The 19,295-nt window shown below is 38.9% G+C and overlaps 1 protein-coding gene across 7 annotated transcripts in view; it reads left to right on the top strand.

The window, feature by feature from the left end:
• The window catches only part of Trdmt1 (tRNA aspartic acid methyltransferase 1), a 43,648-nt gene that overhangs the window by 4,725 nt on the left and 19,628 nt on the right, over window positions 1-19,295 (top strand). For 5 of the 7 annotated variants that reach the window (XM_052728129.1, XM_052728130.1, XM_052728135.1 and 2 more), the window contains exons 3-4: window positions 5,964-6,186; window positions 16,071-16,180. In XM_052728129.1, the coding sequence (XP_052584089.1) occupies window positions 6,123-6,186; window positions 16,071-16,180 (174 nt within the window). In that variant the 5' untranslated portion in view covers window positions 5,964-6,122. The remainder of the gene's footprint in view (window positions 1-5,963; window positions 6,187-16,070; window positions 16,181-19,295) is intronic. The other 2 variants (XM_052728134.1, XM_052728133.1) reach the window with 1 other exon arrangement.

Genomic DNA, 19,295 nt, shown 5'->3' with positions numbered 1-19,295 from the left:
TTAGTGCTTCAACAGCAGGGTAGGTGTGTGTGTGTGTGTGTGTGTGTGTGTGTGTGTGTGTGTGTGTGTGTGTGTCTGTGTGTATTTTGTCTCTTTGTGTTTGTATGTGTACATATGTGTGCATGTGTGTATCTATGCATGTGCTTGTGTGTGTCTGTGTACATGTGTCTATATGCATTTGTGTATCTGTGTGCATGTGTGTCTATGTATACATATGTCTGTGAGTGTATATCTGTCCTCGTGCACGTATGTTCCTGTGTGTGCCTCTCTGTGTGTGTGTACATGTGTATATCTGTATGTATTTCCATGTGTGCACCTGTTCTGTTTCATCATGTCTGTTCTACTCTCTACACGGATTCTAAATAAAAAAATTCTTTTGAAAAAAAAGTTCTATCTCTAAAAAGTAGTGTGAAAAACACTGGACCAAATAACTGTTAAGATTACTTCTAGCTCAAACTTTCTGTGAGCCTGTGAAAAAGGGTTTAAAGACAGAATCCCATTATTTTTACTAAAACGCAATCCTTAAAATTTGCATGAAACATTTTTCAACTAGGAATTTCAGAAACATCAAAGAACAAAAGCAGTATCATAACCTATAACCAAGGTAAGCAATCAGGCTTATGGTTTCTACATTTTTAGAGAAACTGTAAGTTTCCTTTGGAGTCTACCTTTTAAAAATGTATTGCTTTTTCTCATTGTGGGAAGCAGGAGATGGTACTATTCACAGATGTATGTTGTAGAATATACTTTTCAACAGGAAATTACTTATCCTTAAAGTCATCAGGAAGTTCATTTTCCGTCTGGTCTTTTTCTTTTGAGAGTTTATCCTGTCCCGGATAGAACACATTTTCTTTCCTGTTTCTTTTCCTAGGTGACAATCTATCAACAAGGCGACTGGACACTGGAAATGAGATAGAATGTTTAGTTGAAAATTTTGCTTTTGAATTCCTTTTTTCCGTAGTTTTTGAGATCCTTATTTTAAAACCATGTTTAGTTTCTGTTCTATTGTTATGTAAAAATACTGACTAAAAGTAACTCATGAGAGGAGAGGATACAGTGTGTTTATAGTTCCGGGTCATAGTCAATCATTGAGGAAAGTCAGGGTAGAAACTTGAGCAGAAACTGGAAGCAGAAACTATGGGAGAAGGCTGCTTGCTGATTTCTTCTCAGGCTCATGCTTATCTGGCTTTTTTATACAGCTTAGGACCACCTGCGCAGGTAATGTTGCTGCCCACAGTGGGCTGGGCCCTCCTGCGTCACCTAATAATGAAAACAATCCCCCACAGACAGGCCCACAGGCCAATCTGATCTGGGCAATCTCTCAATTGAGACTCCTTCTCTAGTGACCCTAGACTATGTCCAGTTGATAAGTGTTCAGTTGACAGACAGTGTTCAACTATTAATTATTGGTATTAATATGAAATATCATTTAGTTTCACAGTTTCAGGTGATGGGTAGCTGGAGCCGTGGCTTTGACGCTGAGGTGAGGGAGAGCATCATGGAAGTGGGGAACATGAGGAAGCTGTTCACTTTATGGTGTCCAGGAAGCAGAGGAAAGATAGGAAGGGACCAGGAACAAGATGTGCATGTCAAAGGCAGAAACCCAGTGACCCATTTCCTTCCACTTAGTTCTTACAACCTAGTGGTCCATTTACCTATGAACAGTCTACTGACAAAGTTAGCATCCTCATGTTCCTATCACTTCACCAACAGGAAGCAAGCCTTCTACACAAAACACTTGGGGCTATTTTATCTCCAATCAATAACATTAGGCTAAGTATTTTAAATCCTTATTTAACCTTGAAACCATGTGTTCTATTACTGCTACATTTTTTATGTCCACTTAGTCTCAGAGAGGTTAACTGACTTTCCTCGAACCACACTGGAAGGAAATGCAAGGCTGTCCTTCCCATCTATATGCTGGCTCTTGAGATTGCTTTCTTATCCATAACACAGTTAGTTCATCATAGAACCACGTCTTCAAAGTCAGCACAGAGGCATACTCTAAAAGAAACTTTCGAACATTTTATTTGAATATAATTTCCTCTCCTGAGGACATTTAGTGTTAATTTATTCTGAATGATGACTTTTCCATTTCCTTTGCAATTGATAAGAGCCATTCTTTTTCGTGTAAACCAGAATGCTCCTTGCTCATTTCTGAAATTGGCATAAGCAGGGTATTGTCTCTTGAGATGTGAGCCTATATAAGAATCCAAATCACATTTCACTTGCAAATAAAGACTCACTTGAATAACAGAAACTCAAAGATGATTGCCAAAATTATGTTGAGCATTTGGCAGACTTTGGTGAGTTTTGATATATATTAGTGATGGGCAGGAGAGAAAGAAGGATTCTAAGACATGCAATGAACTTCCTCAATGATTGAGAGTGTGCCATTATTATTTTAATATACTTCGTGGTATTATACTGTGTCTTTAATTATTTATGATATATTTTACATATATATATATATATATATATATATATATATATATATATACACACACACACACACATCTTTATTTTTTTGGTGTCCACGTACATTGATTTAGAAATAAATTTTAAGTGAAAATTCACTAAAAATTCCAAGTTTTGGTATTTGTTTCTACTTTTAATTTTTTCCCTCTTTCTACTAATCTTACGTTCTTATTCAGTGAATTCCAATTGTGCTGCCACTATCCAAGCCTCCCTATTGGCTCTCCAAGAACATGATCTGTACCCTCAACTGGACTATAGCGGGCCTACCATCTACAAGAGTATCATAAATTATTATTGTAAAGTTTCCAGTCTTTCCTGAAATGTACGAATGCGCATGTGTGTCCATGCATCCGTGCATGTGCATGACAGTGTGTGAGTAAAGGTCAGAGGACAACCTGCAGGGTCTGTCTCTCCTTCTACAATGTGGGGCCTGAGTATTGAACTCAGATTGTCAAGCTTGGTGGCAAACCTTTACCCCCTGAATCATCTGTTTAGACCTACTTTCCATTCTTGAAGTAACTATTACATGTGATTAACTTTAGAGAAGAAATATTATGTTAAGAAAAGACATGGTTCATGTAAGGTGATGACTGTGCCAGAGGAAATGGAAAGGGATTAGTTTTAGAAACAAGGAGATCTACATTTCAACGGGTAAGGGAGCTGGTGTGATTGAAATGGACTGGACTTTCTATCCTAAGAGTCTATTAGGAAGGTTCCATGAGATTTCTTGACAAGACAAAGAACACAGCAAAATATAAGCAGAGAAGAGATGGGATATTCGGGGAGTGCCAAACAGTTACAATAGCAGAGACCAAGAAAGAAGAGGAAGTTAAGGCCACATTGTGAAGACACTCACATGTCATTGTCATTACTGTGTCACCAGCCAGTGTGAGGTCTGTCCCTCTGTCCCTCAGGAAGGTATTATTTTCATTAACTCTGCCATATATGTATGTACTGCCTTTCCCTACAGAGTAAGATCTTCGGTCATATTTACTTAGATTTACAGCTTTACTTAATGTATTGGTTGTTGAATATATATAAATATCCAAGACTATATAGTTTCCTTTACATTTTATGCATGGTATTTATTGATGATATTTATATTATATAATCAATATTAGAAAAACTTTTTGTTAATTATATGTTACAATGTACATAGTTTCTATCAGTTGAATTGGTTAAATACTCTATTTTCTCAAGATATTTAAAAAACTTTCTGTCTAGACATTTCAATTTGAACATGGGGCTAAATCAGAGTCCACTTTTTTCAGATACTATTCTAAATTCAACCATGGTATACTGGGTCTGCAAATTTCTCAGTAGCCATCTCTTCCCTCTTCCTCTCCATTTTACAGAAGAGGAAATCAGGTTATCTCAAAGTCACCAGCCAGTTACTGGCAATGCCAAGGCTAAATCCTAGTTTGGTGTTATCTTTCTACCACATAACACCCTTTCTTATCTAAATAAATGGCCAACAAATGCAGAACACATGAAGGACAATGTACACTGGTTATTTAAAAACTTAATTTTATAGATCACAGCAAAACCTATCAACCAATTCTAAAATTCAGACATACCAGCGTACCACCCGGCAGGTTATTTTTTAAAATTTATTTTTAGAACAGTAGTATTTGGTTTTTAACCATAGGTCCCTCAGCTGCTTAGTTTCAGGTTCTTGGTCACCCAAGGAGTGCCGGGTATGGGTTACATCTTGTGGAGTGGACCTTTAGTCAATGAGATGTTGGCTGGCTACTCTCACAAAATTTGTACTACCATTGCACTAACATAACTTGCAGGGAGGACAGTACTGTCAAAATCCAAAGGTTTGCACCTGGGTTGGTGTTTATGTTTCTACTTTGGTAGGCGGAAGAGTACCTTCTTGTACCAAAGAGGCTAGCACACAGAGGTTTAGGCTTTATGTGAGTACCAGCTTGACTCCTCCATGTTCAATGAGTTGTGTAGGTGTAGTCTTCAGCAATGGGGTCTTGCTGTCAGTTTGTGGAGAACAACTTAGAGTCTTGGCAACAGCCTAGTTTGTTTGGGAGTTTCCATGAGAGTCCTTTAGCCAAAATGACTCCTAATGACATTCTGTTATACTCATAGATGAGTGCCTTGCTCAGCCATCATCAGTGAAGCTTCCTCCTGCAGCAGATGGGAACAAATACAGAGACCCACAGCCAGACATTATGTAGAATGAGAGACCTTAGAACACTCAGCCATAAATAAGATGTCTTCATCAAATCTTTTCCCTCGGGGATCAGGGAACCCCCATAGAAGAGGAGATGGAAAGAGTGTAAGAGCCAGAGGGGATGGAGGATACCGTGAAAACAGGCCTTCTAAATCAACATGGTGGACACACATTGAACTCACAGAGACTGAGGCAGCATGCACAAGGCTCGCATGGGTCTGTATCAGTTGGGGTTCTAGGAAATTGGACACAAGCCTCCATCCCTAACCCAAAACTAATTTCCAACTGATAACCACTTGCAAATGAATATGTAGTTTCCTCCAAGGGAGTCTCACTGGGGAAACAAACTACTCTTAAGGGTAGGCTGCACGCCCAGCAGTAGATGGTCAATGAAAAATGAACTCAACAGCATCTTTGGAGTTTCCTTGTTTCATAATGTTGTATTAGGATTCTTCCTTCTTTTTTTTTAAAATTTATGTTAATTTTTAAATTTTATTTATTTTTTCTTCTCTCTTTTTACCTACTACAGGTCCTTTGCATATATATCATTGTTCCCAGTTTAGTGTTTTTATGAGTGTGCAAATGAGTAGGTCTGTTGCTTGTGCCTTCTCGTGGGCTCTTTTCTTTCTTTTTGCTTTGCTTTTATCTTATTTTATTTTATTATTATCCCACAGAAGCCTATTTGTTTTCTAATGAGAGACAGGAAATGGGTGGATCTGGATGGGGGGGGGCGGGAACTATAATCAGGATATGTTATGTGAGAAAAAAACATATTTTCAATAAAAGAAAAAAAAACAGCATATGTTGGAGTATTTTCCAAGGTAAAATAGAATTAATCCTATTATCATTTACAGAAAGCATCCTCTTTATTATTAATGCACCCCCAGGGCTCTGGAGCCTTCTTGGGAAGAGCCTGGTAAGATTTAACTCCGAAGTGAGAATCATACCCCTAGACAAAGTAGCCAGGATTTAACTCCATCCTCTAGCACAGGCACACCAGGGAGCATGTGGGTATGTGCTCAAGAGTCCTCAAAGAAATGCTTGATCAAGTCAGACTTCAAAAGAACAAAAGGAGCTCGCTGTGAAAAAACGGCTCTAATCAGTAACTCACTTCAAAGCCAACGGCATTTTTTTCAGCTCTCTACTGACAGGTTTCTTTCTCACTTAAGGCCACAGAAAACAACAAACAAGGAAGATAAAGCACAAATCAGGCTATGGAGCTGCTGGCTCTCACTTGGGAGGCTTTATTAATAGTTGTCTGTCCTTTGTCCCCTTCCTCACCCCTGCCATCCCCCAGGCTCCAAGCTGCTCTCTGAGTCTTCCAGCCTGAGCAACAGGAGGTTGGGGAACTGAAAAGCAGCGGAACCAGAAGCGAAGGGAGCGGTGCGGACAGGGGGTAAGAGAAGCGGAGGACCGGTAGGCCTAGTTTCCAGGCCGCGGTCGCGGTTGCAAAGGGATGGAACCTCTGCGTGTCTTGGAGCTGTACAGTGGCATTGGTGGCATGCACCACGCGCTGCGAGGTGAGAGCGGACAGAAAACTTCTCGTGGATTCCCTCGGGGCCGCAGGATCCAGCTCTTGCGTCGCCGAGGGGCGGAGCGGCGGGGCGGGTCCTGGTGGCCGCCGACCTCGGTTGCCCTGGAAACCACCTCAGCGCCGCCCCGGTCCGCCCCTCAAGGCTGTGGCTCCCCTACTCTGGCCCCAAGCTTTGTAGTCTGAGCAGGCTGGGTGCCCCAGAGTGCTGTTTGTGAGGGAGGATCCTTGGGCCTGTGAAGTCAAATGGATTTAATTTGGTTGAGACAAAGTTAAGGGAAGAGGGTGCCCTTTGCCCCGTGCCAAGGCCCAAATTCTAGGCTGGCTGTCACTGAGCCTGGAGGAAGTCACGAAAAAGGGAAGGGGTAGGAGTGGGGGTGGGTTGGAGCAAGGCAATAACTACAGTTCAAGATAGAAATTTACAAGTATTAGGATATAGGGGAAGCGAAAAGGGGAGGGAGTGTGGTTAAGTCTGTGGAAAGAAACGTGCCTTCTGCAGGCCTACACAGGTGCCAGGGAACTGGGATCAAATTTTGCAACTTTGGCTTTACATTTTCGAACCTGTTACTTGGTTTTAAATGTGTAAAATAGAACTTCCAGAAAGGGACATCAAGAATTAAAGATAGAGTAAGGTGACTGACACGTTGTAGCTCTTTAGAAATTAGATTGCTGTCACTTTCGTTTTGAGGCTGTTTAATTTCTTTGGTATCTACCCACTTTTCGTGATAGTGACTCAAAAACACTTATTTTGTGAACTCCATTGCCATGTACTGTATGACACTTGTGATATGTAGTGAAACACATTGGATATGTGTGTGTGTGTGTGTGTGTGTGTGTGTGTGTGTGTGTGTGTGTGTCTATTCTGAAGTTGCTAAGGCAAACACAAAACCAGTTTCTCTGCTTCCCTTTTTAGTACCTTGAGTAACAGGAGGCTAAGAAGCATACAGTATCTAGTGGATTGAGCTTGTACATTTTTTTCAGCAAATATTAATTTTTGAATCTATATTAGGTTAGAAATATTGCATACTACTTACTTTTTTGGTCTTTACATTCATTCATCATATTTAAATTAAGCAAATTAGGGAAACGTGTACTATCTGCTTTATTAATTTTGCAGAGCATATAGTGTTACTGTTTTCCCCATATCTTAAAATTTTTTAATTAACACAATTTTAAAAACCACTCAATACCTTGTTAATAAGCTATACATAACAACCACTTACATTTTGAACTTGTAGATTTCTCCTAATTCTTTTCCCCAAACACATTGTGCTTCAAATAAGTCCTTGAATGTAAATCATGATTTTTTTTTCTTGAAGTGTGCTTATGAATTTTGGATTAATTCATCCAAAAATGAAAGCTAGAACCGCAGTCATTTCTTATCTGGACTCTAAGCTCTTTTCTCTGCCTGCCCAGCTGCCCTCTTGTCTAGGCTCAGTGAGCTCAGTGGGCTTTCTGTATTCCTTCACTCTTCTAAGTTCCTTCTTAGTTCTAGCCTTTGCTTTTGTTACCACTTGGGGTATTGCATACCCAGACTTGCCTATGATAGCTTTTTTTCCCCCACCCATCTTATGTTAGTACTAAGTAAATGTTTTTTCTCCTGCCCCCCCCAACTGTTTTCACTGTGGTGTTTCCTCACTGATAAAATAATATAAAAATCATGGTAACTTTATAACATTTTGTATTATAGAGTTTGAAATGCTAAGTTAATATTGATGAAAGGCATATGCATCTAAAAAGAATTAACCATTGAGCAAACAGGACTCAAAGTGACACATTGAAAGGGGTTTTCAGAAGTTAGTTTGAGAGATCTTTATGAGTGATACCATAATTGTTTATATATTATATATGTTACACACACACACACACACACACACACACACACACACACACACACACATGGTATGTATGTGTCTGGGTGTGGGTGCTAGAAGAGACCATTAGAGGTTGTTAGATTTCCTGATGCTGGAGTTACAGGTGGTTGTAAGTCACCCAACATAGGTGCTAGGAATTGAACTGGGGTTTTCTGGAAGAGTAGTAAGTGCTCTTAACCACCGAGCCATCTCTCAAACCACTATAATTGTAATTTATGGCAGTTTTGATAGTTAACTAGAGATGGAATACTGTCTTGTCCTCTCCTATAGTTTTCATTGACTTTTATCTGAATATGTCAAACATTGTGAAATTATTGATTATTGAGAAAATACCAGCAAAGAACATTGTAATATTTTATAGTGGTGGGACATTTACCAAATGGTTCTGTTTCCTCAAAGCAAATTTACAAAAGATATATTCAGAGTCTTTGTTGTTGAAGTCTATAATCCTCTGGATCCCATATATTTGAATTACTTGTTCACTATTTACATTGTTTATTTCCTTTGAATTCTGCATGTGAACATTAATTGATTTCCTGTCTATAAAGGACTGTAAAGAATTGATTTCCTGTCTATAAAGGACTGTAAAGAACTTTAACTTGTGGTTTTTTCTTTTCATTGAGTCGATGGGATCAAGTCATGCATTGAGTCACCATTGTGGATGTGTGTGCTCACAGTCTAAAAAGTGTGCTTTGAGAAGTATCTTTTGTTGTTTATCATCAGTATTTTCCTCATATTTCTCAGGCTCATAACAAAAAGACCATTGAATTCTTTTATTTAAATATCAGAAAAGTTAATTTGTTCATTTGCTTTGTACTGATTGTGAAAGTAGTACATTTTCTGGGGTCATGATGGGGCATGCCTGTTATCCCAACCTTCAGAATATGAGCCAGGGGGATAAGGAGTTTAAGGCTAGTGTGAGCTACATGGTGAAATCATATCTCTAAAATCAGTTTAGACCTAATAAAACAAACAAACAAACAAAGCAAGAAGTAGTTCATCCTTACTGTTTTTAAACAATTGAATAGTACAAGGAAGCAATGATTATATCTCCTGCAAATTTCATCATGAATATAGCCTCTGATAACATTTTCTGTTTTCCCTGTTGTGATATGTGCAAACCACCCACAGAGACATCAACATGTGGTTCATGACTCAACAGGATATTCTGTAATTAGCTGTGGCAGTGAACAGGATGATTTTTACTTGTATCAATAGCATGGATTGTCTTTTAAATATAACCCTTCCCATACATGCATGTAGTTTACATGTATATCTTTTTACATTTGTCCACATTTTTCTTTAGTACAAATTTCCAGATAACTAGGTCTAATAACTAGAAAAATTTGTAGACTGTAGAACTGAAAATATTACGCATTCCTTAAAAAATATCGGAGATACCATTTACAAATAGCCCTCTCAGTATTTACTGTATTTAGTGTCCACATACAGAAATAGGTTATGGAGTTGCTCTGTGATGAAGTTCCTGCTTCCATACTTGAAGAATCCTTCCTTCTTAACTCAGTTTAGGATACCTGGAAAATGTTCATTAAAAGATGTATTTTTGTTTTCAAATGTGTAGCTAGTTGATTAATCAGGTTGTTGTGTTGATGGTGCTCTGCCTTTGAAGGTGACGTTTAAAATGCATTTCCTCATAGGAGCAAAGATGTGTCAGTGTGCATTCACTTGAGTGGCTAGTAGAAGTGTTTTCTGCAAATGACAAAACTCACCCAAAGTAGTTGGCATAAAAGTTTTTTTTTTGTTTTTTGTTTTTTCGAGACAGGGTTTCTCTGTGTAGCTTTGCGCCTCTCCTGGAACTCACTTGGTAGCCCAGGCTGGCCTCGAACTCACAGAGATCCGCCTGGCTCTGCCTCCCGAGTGCTGGGATTAAAGGCGTGCGCCACCACCGCCCGGCGGCATAAAAGTTTTAAATACAGATTCATTTAAAGGCAGACTCTAAATTTGGGGTAGAACTTGAAGTAATGACCCAAATCATGTCACCAGGAATTAACATCTCAGTTTTACTCCACATGGATTGGGTGTATGCACAGCCATCCTGGATTTTGATGTGAGAGCTGGGGATTCAAATTCAAGTCCTCATGGTTTCAGAGCAAGTACTCTTACTCAGTGCACCATCTCATGAGCTCCCCAGCCCCGGACCATGTAGTTAACAATGTAGTTGTTAGAAAAGCAAATGGACAGCAATTGTAAAGGAATTTTCCTCTTGCTTTAGTTTTCTGCTTCTGTGAATTTGGCACCGAGGTCTGGGTCAAAGAATGGCAGGTCATGAAAGATGATCTGAAGATCCACCCTCTTCTCCTAAACACTCAGTGAGTCCTGGGGACAGAAAGTTTCATTAGAAGTTTTTTGGTGATCTATCTTCCTGCAACTTAGACAAAACAAGTAGTACATATTCTGGGGCGGGCTGGGGGAGGATTGCCTCACCCCTCCCCATTCTCTCCTGTCAGCCTGTGGGTTGATAGCAAGGCCAGGAAAGTTTTGCTTTTCTCAGTGCTCTTCTGAGATCATATTTTAGTCAGTTTTTACTTAATATTTATAGTGGAGGTAAAGCCTTCTGGTTACTGTTGTGAAAGCTTTCTGCTTACACTACTCTAAAATCTCTTAAAAGTACTTCTGAAATTTGTCTCTGTATAGTTACAACTTAAACTTTCTCAAAATCGGCCTAATTTCCTTGTAACACGAATCTTAAAAGGTCTAATTAATAAAAACGAACCCGGAGCTAGGTATTGGGGTGAACGCTGAAAGATCAGAGAAACAGAACAAGCCACAGCTAACCTCACCTCGCCAATTGCTCAGCTGATCTCGTTTCCTCAAACTGGAAGCCTCTGTGTTCTCATCTGAATGGTTCTCAGCTGAACTGCTGCTAAAAGCCTAAAAGCTTAACCAGGCTCTAGTTCCTCGTCCTCACGCCTTAAATACCTTTCTGCCTTCTGCCATAACTTCCTGGGATTAAAGGCGTGTGTCACTATGCCTGGCTCAGTTTCTAATGTGGCCTTGAAATCACAGAGATCCAGGTGGATCTCTGCCACCGGAATGCTAGGATTAAAGGTGTGTGCACCACCATTTTCTGGCCTCTATGTCTATCTAGTGGCTGTTCTGTTCTGTGACCCCAGATAAGTTTATTAGGGTGCACAATATATTGGGGAACATAATATCACCTCATTTCCTAGCTTTAATAATGATTAAAAACTAAACCATCCTCATTATCACTATTTTGTCTGTAACTTTTTCAGATAACTGCAAAGTGATGAGTGGGATTTTTAATAATTACCAAGTATCTCCTGTTGCTAGAGGTTTTATTGACTCTATTTCATTTATTTTTAATAGGAGCCCTTTATGGAACTGTTTTAAATATTCATTTCATTAATGAGGAAATTGAAGTTTAGAGAGGATGAGTACATTTATTTCCCAACACTGTGTAGCTCCTGGGAATTTCAACATGAATTTCTCTTCCACTGTTTCCCCACTGTACAGTGATGACTCTTGCCAGGACATCTCTTGATGACCCTGGTGATTACAAGCTCAGTGTGCATGCCGGCAGCCAAATGCAGCTGTTTACATTTCAATTAAGATGAACTTAGAGAAAAATTTAGTTCTTTAGTTGTACTGGTCTCAAGCTAAATGCTTAATACCCACCCATACGTGTATCATACCAGACTATGCAAATATGAAATGTCCCTGTTGTCATCCATTGTAGAGTCCCATTGGATGGAGGAGCTGTTTTAGAGGAACTCTTAATTTCAGCTACCTATATTTAGAAACAGAAATTTTAGGGACAGTGCCTGCCCTGGGAAGTTAACTCCTTAACCCTAAGGGTTATCTGTCTAAGGACTAAGGTAGTGTCGGTGCTGCGCCTCACATACTCTGTGGCCTTGACAGAAGTGGCTCTTGAGTGACCTTTCTCTGTTGGTCTTCCGAGGAGAAAGCTCCAGGGCATCACGAGGAGAAGACAGGAGCGGGTGGGTGTGGATGGGGCCTGTAGTGGCTCCCTCCTCTCAGGAACACAGCTTTGGTCGGCTTTCCCAAACACTTCCTGGAAATGAACTTTGGTGCCTCAGTTTCCTTTCTCAGGTTCCCCTCAAAATCCATCCATGCTTTATTGAACTGTGCTGTGTTTTCTGATGTGATCTCTTTACTTTTTGTGCCTGTAAGCTCCTTCACGTGTTCTTTTTTATACAGTAACCTGCCATCTTTCTCTCTCCCATGTCGCTTCTCCGGATCTTCTCTGTCTTTCCACATTTTGTTGAAAAATAATATTTCAACAGTTGTAAGATGCAGTGTCCGTGGCATAATCGGACCTCAGTCCACACATTGAAGTGTATTCCAGTGTGGCCTTCTGTACCAAGTGGGATGTTAGCAGCAGTACTCTAAGGAGTGTCTTGACCCAGAGTAAACATGGCTGTTGATTAGCTAAACTTGTAAGGCTTTCAGAGGAAACTATGTGTGTATGTGTGTTGGAGGAGGCTTAGTTTTTATTTTATGTGTAGAAATAATTTCTTAGCAGTGTCTAGACATGCAAACAACTTTTAAGAAAAGCCAGGAAATATATTTGCTAATAGCAATAAAAACATGTTAAAGTGATTTTATGTATGTATGTATGTATGTATTTATTTTGGGAGGCATGTGCCACATGTTCGTTTGTGTGGGGAATCCATTCTCTCCACTGTGTGGTTCCTGGGATCAAGTCCATGTTGTCAGGCTCAGCTGGCAAAGATGCCTTTACGTGTTTCAATGGCCCCAGTTGACAAATTTTTTAAATTAAGTCTTTATAGTTCCACTTCTACCTAGCGTTTTTATTCCCAATGAAGCTATCTCTGAATGAAGACTAGACCTTGGGTATACTCATCTGCTTCACCATTTCACAACTAGAGGTCAGTGTTAACATACCTACCTGATTAAATGTCTCAGGTGTGAGGTTGAGGCCACTTAAATATGTGTCCAACGTTTTATGAGGGCCAGATCAGAAAGTAGATGATAAAGAAAGACAAAAGTTCTTAAGAACTATTTATTTCAGTGTGAACTGCTTAATTCTACATTTGAATTAAATAAACTATTGATATTTCTCCATGGAGTAACTATGCATGAGTTTATCTATTAGGCCAGGTAGAGAATGAACTTGCACCTTTTACTACAGGCTAAGTTCTTCCCTACAGCTTTTCCAGAAGCCTTGATTAGAAAAAGAAGGAAAACTATTGCTCTTCAAAGGTAACTTCAGTCCTCAGAAATGGAAACATGATGTCCTTGTCATCTCCATATAGACCCTGCCTCACAATGTTCACAATAGAGTGCATTGTGTTTCTCTGTCAGAATGTCTCGCCTTTCTAAGAAACTGTGCTCCCTATTAATAAACATGAAATCCAGCATATTAACTGAAATGTCATGGATAAATCCATGCACAGCCTGGGATCAAACTCCCTCTACTTCCAAAGGCCTGCTGGGTTCCTCTCCCAGTTCTAGTTCCTGTGAGAATTACTCTTGGGTCTCATGTGAGAGAGCTCACATGGGCACAATTCTAGAGCATTCTTTCCACTTGGACATTTTCAACTTGTCATTTTCAAAACGTCTCTGCTGCTAAAAGGCTTTTGGGATCTGTGGATTTAAAATTTATTAGAGAATATTAAGATGGCTTTCTTTGGATTCTAGTTTAAGACGTTGCCAGGAACTGATCGGCTTGCTTTTTCCATTGTTACATATAAGTTTAATTTCTCCTTAGTAGCGTACCTAAACACTTGTTTTAAATACCTAAACGTACCTAACAATTTTTTAAAAAATTAAGTTGAAGTTAACATCAGTAATGTCTTAATACAGGATGAGCATCCTAGTCTAAACAGCAAACTGTGAAATGCTCCAAAATGAAAGACTTTTTAACAATCAACTTGATGCCACAAGTGGAAAATTCCACTCGATCTCATATAATTTGTTGGAGTAAAAAATGCCCAGAAACCAAACATTGTTTGGTGGCCCATAATTAGGGCCAGTGAGATGACCTCCAGGCCATATGTACAAGGCATAAAGGAGATAAATTTTGTGTTTATTCTTGGGTCCTACTGTTGAGCTATCTTGCTATGTATATGCAGATATTCCAAAATCTGAAACATGCCTGGGGTTTAGATACCCTACGTGTGTGTGTGTGTGTGTGTGTGTGTGTGTGTGTGTCCTAATACAAATAACTTTTTTGATAGTGTGGTAGGTTCCAATTTTATAACAGTTTAAAATCTGTGCATCAGTCCACAAGAACAGTGCATTTGCTTATTGACTTGAAAACTCCATTCTTTTCTGAGAATTCCTTTCCAGTTCATCAGGCTTTGGATCTCCACATGAGACACCAATTTGGCAGTTGCTTTTTGTCAGGTTTTATGTCCTCCGGCATATAATACAAGAACATAAAATTACTTATTGACTATGGTATGGATTCAGCACATGATTAGATTCTCAGTCAACCTGAAAAAAGATGAAAGTCATGTTAACCACCTCCAGGCCATCCTGCCTGCTTCTGTGGGGAACTGCAAGCAGGCTGCACCATAGAGATTGTAATTTATCTTATTTAGCAAAGTTGAATTCTGAGTTCTCATAGTGATTAGTGACTTGAATTAGTAAGTTTTGTGATTTTTTTTTTAAAATTAATCTTTATATACCTTTTGGCTTAGAAACCTTTTTGTTTTAGGTTTTAAAGTCTTTCATGCTTTTAAACAAAGATATAATTTATAAACTCATATCTTAAATCAAGAAACTAGTTATTAAATTTAAATTCAGCCAGAGGCAGCCACCTGTGGTATTAAGAAGTCTAGGGCCCATGTGCAAGGCACAGAGGACCATCCTTTTCCACAGAAAGGAAGTACCTGGGGGCATAGCTGAGTGATTTGGGCCTACCAGACAGACTATTTACTTGAGACATTGAAGTCCCTCTGTTCCCTTGAGCCTGTCTTTGCTAGGATTCCGTGTCAGGGTGCAGTGACTTTCTGAGCATGCGTCTTTCTCTGCCTTTTGTCCTGTGATCTCTGCAGGCGCTTAGATCCTGATTTTCCTTCTCTTAAACGTCTGGACCAGGGAAAGCTGATTGTTAATCAACAAAGGGCTACTAAAGAGAGCTGTTTGGGTCTGCTGGTGATCTCATCATGTTAATCAATGATTTTCTCAAGTTTCAGGTTCTTTTATGTTTAAAATTCCCCATGTTTCCTCTTGATTCTGAACAGGGTCTATGCATAATAGATTTTGTACTTGGTTGGAGGTAACAGGGTGGTAACCATGCGGTATAGCAACAGCCACACTTATAGAGTTCACACTTTTATTACAACCAAAAATGTGTTCAGATTCTTTGTATCGTAAGCTGTGTTGAAAATGTGTTTCCTCAGCAGCAAGGTGTACCTTAATATGAGCATCTCTTCCTCCGCTGTCTCTTATATGCTGTCAAAATTTAAGTTTTAGGCTCTGAACCTTTTACATTTGGACACCAATGAATTTACCTCACTTAAAAACTAAACTCTAAGCAGGTTGATTGTGTTGTGTGTAAGTTATATCTCAGTGAAGCTGTTATTACAAAATAGCATATATTCAAAGCAGTTTCAGTGGTATTGTGAATCAGCTTTTTCTAATACAGGAAGGTGAGAATACATGGTCATTTATTTATATAAGGTTCTGAATAATAGGACTTCTAGAGTGTGTTATAGGTGTTCCTGTTTTTTATTTAACTTGGAAAACTGTGTTTGGCATAAACGTGTGGTTTAATGAGAAAGGAAAGCCATCTCCTAAGACAACGTAAGAAAGTTGAAATCTTCTTCCAGCACTCAGCAGGCTGCAGGAAGCAGTGCTGGCAGACCACTTCCTGCCTGTTCCTCCTGCCTGCTGCTTTATCAGGGTCTGAGGTCAAGCTGGGTAGCTGAGGGGCAAGTCAGTGCATGGCTGAATTCTGCTCTTTCAGCTTTTCTTTATGGTGGGCTGATGCTGAAGACCTCTGAAGATATTCCATTTATCCTTACAGAAAGTGGTATCCCTGCGCACGTGGTGGCTGCTATTGATGTGAATACTGTTGCTAATGAAGTGTACAAGCATAATTTTCCTCACACACACTTACTGGCAAAGACAATTGAAGTGAGTATATATTATTATTATTATTTTAATACATATAATAGCAGTGAAAATGCATATTTCTAACAATTTCTAAATACTGGTTTCTGGCAGCTTAATTGGAAAATAAATCATGCAAATGAAAGTTTAGGAGAAGAGGAATTAATGTTTGAAATTCTATCAAAAGAGGGAGTTTTATTTTTATTAAGAAAAATTTTTAATTCATTTTACATGCCAATCAAAGATCCCCCTCTTTCCTCCTCCCACCCCTCCAGCCTCCCTGTCCTAACCCACCCCCTCATTCCCTCCTACATGAAGGTAAGGCCTCCCATGGGGAGGTACATTTAGTAGAGGCAGGTCCAAACCCCTCCCCCTGCCTCAAGGCTGTGTGAGGTGTCCCATCATAGGGAGTAAGTTATTTAAAAAACCCACTTAAAGAGTGAGATCAGTATCTTGCTTTCTGAAAAAAAAAAAGATTGACAAGAACATGCTTAACTTCCAGATGCTTGGTTGTGTGGTGATAGTAAACTTTAATGGTTCACATTCAGTTAATAGTTACATAATACTTATAGCACTTGGTAACAATAAGGAAAGGCTTCCTAGGCTATTACTTTTTGAATACTTGTTAGCAAACTTGTCAGAGTTAATTTTTTTTCATCTATCATGGACTCTGTTTTAAAAAGAATATGAACAGTAGATGGCCAACACAAAGTGAACTCAATGGTAGTTTGGGAGATTTTGTCTTATAATGCTTTGGTTGGGATTTTTTTTTTTTAGCTTGCTTGTCTTTTGCTTATCTATTATGGTTCCCAATTTTTGTTTTTATGGGTGTTTTGTGTGTGTATTTCTCATGCTTTTTCTTTCTTTTTTTTCTTTTTTCTCTCTGTTCTATTTTATTTATTTATTTTTTTAACTTTCATCATGGGCCTGTCTATTTTCTAAAGAGAAAGAAGGCATGTAGTTGGATGGGTAGGGAGGTGGGGGGGATCTGGGAGGAGATGGAAGAGGGTTAACCATGATCAGAATAAACTGAATGAAAAAATGGTTTTCAATAAAAATAAGTAATAAGTAAAAAGAATATGAACATAAACACCCTGTTTCTTTCCTATTACTTGTGTGTGTGTGTGTGTGTGTGTGTGTGTGAGAGAGAGAGAGAGAGAGAGAGAGAGAGAGAGAGAGAGAGAGAGAGAGAGAGAGTATACAATGGCATGAGCATGTGGTTTTTGTTTTTTTTGTGTGTGTGTGTGTGTGTGTGTGTGTGTGTGTGTGTGTGTGTGTAGGTCAAAGGACAACTTGCAAGTGTTAGTCCTCTATTTTCACTATGTGACTTCTGAGGATTGAACAACAGGCTTGGGGGCAAGGAAGTGCTTTACCCACACTCTCACTGTGGAAGACTACCAGCAGCAAGTGTCGGCTGCTATGTGAGTTTTCTCACTGAGACATTGATGGAAGTAATGTTAGATGGTTAAAGCACTTTGGAAAACTTTTGTTATCTCATAACTTTGAAGATAATTGTCACATACCCCAGTAATTCCATTCCTAGCTGCTTATCCACAGGGAAGGAAAGGGAAAACCCAACAGAGACCAATATTTCTTACTGTGAGAATAAGGCCTCATTTTCTTATTGTGAAAATTTTACATGCAAAATTCTCATGAAGCCGTTATTTTGCACAGTAGAGTGGCATCCATGCAAAGTGTACAGTTTGTATTACTTAATTATATCAGTTATATATGTTTTCTGGAATAAACTTATTTGTTTAGAATGTGTATAACAAATATTTTCTCTAATTTTATAGCTTGTCTTTTTATTTCTTTAGCTGTTTCCATCAAAGAGCAGATGTTATAGTTATAGGAATTATTTTTTTCCTACATGGGACTTTTTTCAATGTATTCTGTGAAATCTTTTCATTCTCCAAATTTTCTGTTTGTTTTTTTTTTCTTCTAGGTTTGTAGGTTTTTACATTTTTATCTATTATTCATTCAGACTTACTTTTTGCAAACAGTATGCAGAATGGCTTAAACTTTTTCCCCTTAAGAGAATGTAAAGTTGATCATTTGCTGAACAGAGCAGTCTTCTCTTAGTTAGTTTCCCTGACATGTTATAAGAAATAGATCCCATATTTATGGGTGCATTTCTGGGCCCTTTTCTCAGTAGTATGCATATGTCATTCTGTCTTCAATAACACACAGCTTTGATAGTGGTAGTTTTTAATACATACTGAATTCCAGCAATGTAAATTCTCGGTTGGATTATTGCTATACATACTTAGGTTCTCTGCTTTGTACTAAGTGATTCTTAATCTTGTGTGAAATCTGGAAATTGCATCTTTTCAGTAATTGTTCTTTTCCTAGTAGATGTTCTTTGCTCCATCTCATCCCACGTTGACCGTTGTGTGTGCACAGACTGTTACCCAGAGACTACGTGGACAGATTATGTATAGCTTCCTTCATCCTGTGACACATTCTAGTCACCTTGACTTCCTTCCTTGAACTCTTCCTTCCTGGCTCTCCTCCACTTGTTGAGGTTACTTGGTTCTGTTTGGGAGTTGCCTCCCTTTGCTGCTGTCTAGAAATAACTACTTAGCAGAAAGCTGTGGCAGTCGTAAGTAAGATTCCACTTCAGATTTTTCAGTCTCTTCCCGGCAAAGGTAGCCTGCACTAACTGGAGTCTACTATCTGAAAACAACAGCAGCTCTTACTTACATTTAACACAGCTTTCTAGGGCTTCTGAGATAGTTTTGTTTTTTTAAAAATGAAGGTTAAGTTGTTAGAACTTAAACTCATATAGTTTCATAAGTTCTATATATACTCTATATATAACTCGTATAGTTACATATAGTAAGTGAACTTGTAGCCGTTCACTGCCAGGTTTTTTCAACCTTTCTGCTTCCTCTTCCAAGATGATCCCTGACCCATGAGTGTGCGTGTGTGTGTGTGTGTGTGTGTGTGTGTGTGTGTGTGTGTGAGATATAGAGGTCTCATTTAAGAGTTAAGGCTGAGCATGGCATAGTCTCTTATTCTCTGTTCTTTGAGCAGTTATAGGTCTCTGTTAACCTCCATCTTCTACTCCATCTCCTCTGATGAGGCTTCAGAGATGCACTAATATGGATATAATAATAATAAGTCATCAGGAGTCAGT

Source organism: Peromyscus californicus, unplaced genomic scaffold (assembly GCF_007827085.1).
Source record: "Peromyscus californicus insignis strain IS unplaced genomic scaffold, ASM782708v3 Scaffold_8__1_contigs__length_139910024, whole genome shotgun sequence".
NCBI classification, from domain to species: domain Eukaryota; kingdom Metazoa; phylum Chordata; class Mammalia; order Rodentia; family Cricetidae; genus Peromyscus; species Peromyscus californicus.
This window is presented reverse-complemented; position numbering and strand designations above follow the sequence as displayed.